Raw genomic sequence first — 5833 nt, 5'->3', positions numbered from 1 at the left:
GAATTTTTCAACGGCATGAGAGGGAAACCAAGCATGTTATAATACGCGGTTTTAACTAAAGAGCAGCCAACCTTTTGATTTCTCCAAATAATGCGGTCATTTCCATCCGATGCGCTAGGAATGAGAGCAGCTTGGATCCTTGCAACAGCTTGATCATTGAGATATTGACGAATATAGGGAAAGTTCCATTGACCAGTATTGCTGTTCACGAAGGCACTAACAGGGAGATTCAACTCCAAACCAGTTGGAGTACGAGTAGCCAGAGAGGCAAGACACTCAGTTAAACCCAACCAATTGTCTGTCCAAAATAATGCATCATTACCGTCTCCAATCTCCCATTGCATTGCTTGAAGAAAAGATGGCCAAACACTACACAGATTTTTCCAGAAGTATGAGTCATATGCTTTATGATTTACTTCCCTCCGAAGATCCAAACCTCTCTTATATTTACTTGTTACAACTCGAACCCACAACGAATCGGGCGAAGTAAGTATCGTCCATGCAAGCTTGTGAAAGAAAGCCATATTTTGGACACGAAGGTTAATCACCCCTAAGCCACCCATGCTCTTAGGCTTGCAAATATTATCCCATGCAACCAGATGAGATCTCCGTTGACCATTTTTATCACCCCAAATAAAGGCACGCTGCAACTTCTCTATTTCATCACAAATGGCTACAGGAAGCAGACTGTGTTGCATTTGAAATATAGGAGTTGCTGAAATAACGGAGTTGGAAAGTGTAATTCGACCGGCAAAAGATAAGACCTGGTTACTCCAACCAGATAACTTGTGCCTAATTCTTGCAACAACATCAGCATAATGGTCTTTGGTTACTCGACCATGTTTCATCATTGACCCAAGATATCTCCCTATATTGTGAGTTTGCTTGAAGCCACACACATTTGTGATATCATCTGCAATGTGAGCATCTGTATTTTTCGAGAAAAAAATACTAGATTTCGGAATACTAACCTTTAGGCCAGACATTGAACTAAAAGTCTCCAAGCAATCCACTATAACTTTGATTTGATCTAGAGAAGCTTCTGCAAACAACATCAAATCATCAGCAAACATCAGATGGGCTATCTTAGGACCTTTTGATCCCACGGAGATTGGCTTCCATCTCTTATTGTCAACCGCATCTTGAATGAGATGAGACAATTTTTCCATGGCTAGAACAAAAATGTAGGGAGATAAAGGATCACCCTGACGAACTCCTCTTGAAGGAAGGAAATCACCTGCAATGGCTCCATTCCAAAGCACTGAGACCTTATCAGAGTTGATACAATTCATTATAATATTTGTGAACCAGTGTGGGATTTGAATTTCATCCAAAATTTTACGAACAAACTCCCAATTTAACATATCATAAGCCTTTTCCAAGTCGATTTTAATTGCCATGAAACATTTTCTTCCTCTCATTCTACGCATTGAATGGATCAGCTCTTGGGTGATGATGATGTTGTCCTGGATATGTCGTTTAGGAACAAAACTAGCTTGGAAGGGAGACACCATCTCTTCCATTAGGGGCTTCATTCTGTTAACCAGAATTTTACTGAGGATTTTATAAATGACATTGCACAAAGAGATTGGTCTGAGCTGCTTAGCACTTTCAGGTCTCTTTACTTTTGGAATGAGGACCACAAGAGTCGAGTTCACAAGGTGAATCAGATTGGGATTCTGAAACATCATGTTAACATCCTTAATAACATTAGTCTTAATAAGACTCCAATTCTTATGAAAAAAGGCAGCTGGAAAACCATCTTCCCCTGGAGCTTTTGACCCATTGATACTAAAAACAGCTTTTGAAATTTCGTCATCCGAAAGATTACGAGTCAGATTAGATAGCAGATCATCGTGCAGAAGGGGCCAAGTAGTCTTTGATTTCACCCAATCACGATTAAGGACTTCCTCACTAAACAAGTTGCTATAGAAATCTGTTACCAATTGATGAAGTTGTCTAGCTTCCTTCACCCAAATCCCATCAGAATTTTTTAACTCAAGAATCCTATTCGAACTTCTTCGAGTAGCTGTTTTAATGTGATAGAATTTGGTGTTTCTATCCCCATCATTTATCCATTTCACCCTGGCTTTTTGAAACCATAAGATCTCTTCTTGTATGAGAACCGCATCAAGGTCCTTCCTAACCTCCTTTTCTCTAGATTGGAGAGATAAGTTGGTATGATAATCAACATGATTCTGAATTTCTGCAATACTATGCAATAGGTTAGTCTTCCTATTGAAAATGTTGCCAAAGACTATCTTGTTCCATCTTTTTAAATTTGGAGTCAGATCATGCAGATTCGTTCTAGTGTCTTTCACAACATTCCAGCTCCTAGCCAGAAACTGAGTAAAGTTATAATGCTCCATCCAAGCAATCTCAAAGCGAAAGGGACGATTTTTCCAACCTGTGTCCAAGTTAGACAAGTAGACCAAAATGGGACTATGATCAGAATAAATCCGTGGAAGTACCTTAACGCCAGCATCAGTAAAGGTAGTCTTCCAACTTGCATTAGCACAGGCTCGGTCCAGCCTCTTAAAAACACGATCAAGATGAAGAAACTTCGGACCCTTCCATGTAAACCAAGGACCTGATCCTCCAAGATCCAGCAGCTTGCAATTATGAAGAACATTTGCAAAATTGGAACATCTGTTTAAGTTAACTCTACAGCCACCTTTCTTCTCATCCCGATTTGCTATTTCATTAAAATCCCCAGCCACCAACCACGGCCCATTACAATGGAGACTAATGTTTAGCAGATCATCCCATAGCTCCTTTCTATTTTCTTCCCTAGGACTCGCATAAACTGCCGTGCAAGAAAAGGAAGGAACATGAAAATTCTGAACTTTAAAATGAACAAACTGTTTTGTGTGATTAACAATTTCAACGAGACCAGTCTCATCATTCCAGAGGATCCAAATACCCCCTGAGTAACCTTCTGCCTCTTGAACAAAAGCATGCTTAAACCCAGATTTTCGGATAATGTCAGCAGCTTTTTGACCACTACACCGAGGTTCTAGAATCACTACAATACTAGGCTTATATTTCCTAGTAAACAGAAAAAGCGATTTTTGAAACTGGGGTTTCACTGCTCCCCTACAGTTCCAGAAGAATAAATTCATTAAAAACTATGTTGAACGCAAGACTCCAAGGTTCTTGCATCCTTCATTCTTGAAATATCTTCCTGGTGAACTCTGTCCACCTCCATGCACGTAGAGATGGTTAAGGTTTCAGGATTTTGGATGTCGCTGCTGTTGTCAACTGATATATCAGGACCAGTTTTATGAAATGTGTCATATAACTGCTCTTGATTCTGGTTCAAAGTGCTATCTGCTTTCATCCCATTTTCCTGATCATGTTGATTTGCTTGCATATGACTAACCGCCATGGGAGTAGCAATTGATGGAGATGGTGGAACGGGAGTATGATCTTCACGATTTTCACTCTGGACTGAACACCTCTTACCCGTGCTTGAAGAATAAGCCGCATGCATAGTAGGAACCGTTGATTTAGTCCTAGGGGTATCTTTGGACTTTTTGGATTTAGTCCATATTTTCTGAGGAATTTCAAACTGAGGGGCCCCCATATGAGGAGTAACAGAATTAATTATTTGATTATGATCCTCCTCATTAATAGGTCCAGCTGTTAAGATTGCAAACCGTGATTGCGTAATTTCCTCCTTATCACCATGATTATCTCCATGATTATCGCTGGTCATAACTCCCTTATTACCATGATTACCATGATTATCGCTGGTCATAACTCCCTTATTACCATGATTACCATGATTATCGCTGGTCATAACTCTCTTATCACCATGATTATCTCCATGATTATCGCTGGTCATAACTCCCTTATCATTATTCCTTTGTAACTTTTTTGAACCAGCGCCTGGCTGGACTGCACCGGCCGTCTGAGGAGGTTGCCGGCTCCTGCGTTGACGGTTAACAACCATCCAAGGTCCCAATCCTTTGCTTCGATGGAATTCTGAGTTGCCAGGTTCCTCTTGATGAATTTGATCGTCATTATGAATATCGGATGAACTGCGTTGCTTTGGAGCAGCTGAACAATTCTCGGTGCTATGTCCATATTTCCCACAACCAAAACAAATGAGCCCTAATCCTTCATACTCAATTTGTTTGGTAAATCCTTCCAGCACATAATCACCCTTTAATGGCTGAGATAGGTCCAGTTCCACACATATTCTTGCAAACCGTCCTCTTACATGAGCATTTGTATTGCTGTCTACCTTGATCATCTTGCCTAACCAGTTTCCAATCCTTCTAAAAAAAGCTTCATCATAGAATTCAATGGGAATATCCGGTAGACGAATCCAAGCAGCAATCTTAGCAATTCCAGCACTATTAGGTCTGAAAGTTGGTTCCCACTTCCTCAACGATAAATAATGACCCAAAACAATCCATGGACCACCGTTCAACGCAAAATTGAGATCATCCTTCTCACTAAACTGGACTACGAAAAAGTCATTACCAATATCAGTGACATTGATTTTGCCTTTTCTAGCCCATAAGACATTTATTTTTTTCTTCATAAACTCCACCCCAATTTTCTTCCCAAGGAGTTTAACAATCAGAGCTTTCTCCCAAGGTTTCCTCATTCTCTTCCTTGCTCTTTTGGTGCAACTAAAATAAGTACGCCCATCATCTTCCTCCCACATCTTAATTCCTCCATGGTTGACATCCTCTTCCTCAGCAGGTTCCTCCCCATCTAAGTCTTCCTCGGCAGACGCCTCTCCTTCCCATTCATCATCTTCTCCATTATGACGCATCAGAATTTCCCTCCAGGTTGAACGTTGGCCATTCTCATCTTCCATCCAACCTTCATGTCTAGGTATCATAGATACATCATTTGAAAACTGATCTCCCTCACCTTTATTCCTCTTATTACTTCTTTGAAGAATGTCAAGTTCTTCACTTGATTTGCCAGGATTCTTCCCATGATCACCTTTCTCTCTCTCACTCATCGCTCACCAATCTTAATTTCCGTAGAAATTTTTTTTTTTTTTTTTTTTTTTTTGCAATTGTATATTTCATCTTAGTCATTATGAATCACTAAGTGAAGAAGAGTGTGATTGATTTGATTCGTAAAATACAAATAAAAATACCTCAACTAAATTAAATAATTGAACTAAGAATATGTAGGCTAGTGCATGAAACAACCAGTGAACAACTAGGACATTAGTTTTGGAATCCAATTGCCTACTAGGGCCACGACCCAAGAGTCCAAGAGAAAGGCTTATTTCAGCCCAATATAAATCTTGCATACACTTATCCATTAGCTTATCTAGAAGAGAAATCTGAATGCTACTTTCCATTGGGTAATAAGCTACACACACTCATCATTCCATTTTCTAGTCATGCGCATGGAGAGAACCAAAAGCTAGCTAATTGCTTGTAGCCTTAGACAACCTTTAGTCAGATTTTCTATAGCATTCGTCCAATGAGAAGAACGGGGTCAACATGCATGTGTTCCTATTGGTTAAAAGTGAGATCAGTTACTTTAATCTCTCATTTTCTATGCATATGGATAGGAAGAAAAATTCTGATCAGATGCTTTATGCATTCAAACTTAATCTGTCACAAGCCACCCATCCATGTTTCTTCCATAACGTGTGCGCATAAGTATATGATAGAATTCTGTTTTGTTTGCAATTGTTAATAGTAAGTCAGCCATTGCCTCCTCACTCAGCCAATACAAGCAAATAAGAAACTTGAATTGTGTCATATTGATTTAGCACTCAAGCTCTTTCTCCCTCCATCTCTTGTGCGCACTCTAGAAGGAAGAGAGCAGACTATTCTTTGCAAAATAAAAC

At 39.7% G+C, this 5833-nt stretch overlaps 1 protein-coding gene across 1 annotated transcript; it reads right to left on the bottom strand.

Moving 5' to 3' along the window:
* Nucleotides 1-2084: 2084 nt before the first annotated feature.
* Nucleotides 2085-4984, bottom strand: LOC133313599 (uncharacterized; the record flags this gene model as incomplete). The annotated part of the gene is made up of 4 exons (XM_061514993.1): nt 3886-4984; nt 3147-3696; nt 2880-3096; nt 2085-2612 (listed from the first exon to the last, which is right to left on the bottom strand). Coding segments are annotated over exons 1-4 (2394 nt in total), but the record flags the coding sequence as incomplete, so codon positions are not given.
* Nucleotides 4985-5833: the final 849 nt, after the last annotated feature.

The sequence above is a fragment of the Gastrolobium bilobum genome, unplaced genomic scaffold (genome assembly GCF_033153095.1).
Source record: "Gastrolobium bilobum isolate Gb01-03AN ecotype WA unplaced genomic scaffold, APGP_CSIRO_Gbil_v1 utg455649, whole genome shotgun sequence".
In the NCBI taxonomy this organism is placed as follows: Eukaryota; Viridiplantae; Streptophyta; class Magnoliopsida; order Fabales; family Fabaceae; genus Gastrolobium; species Gastrolobium bilobum.
This window is presented reverse-complemented; position numbering and strand designations above follow the sequence as displayed.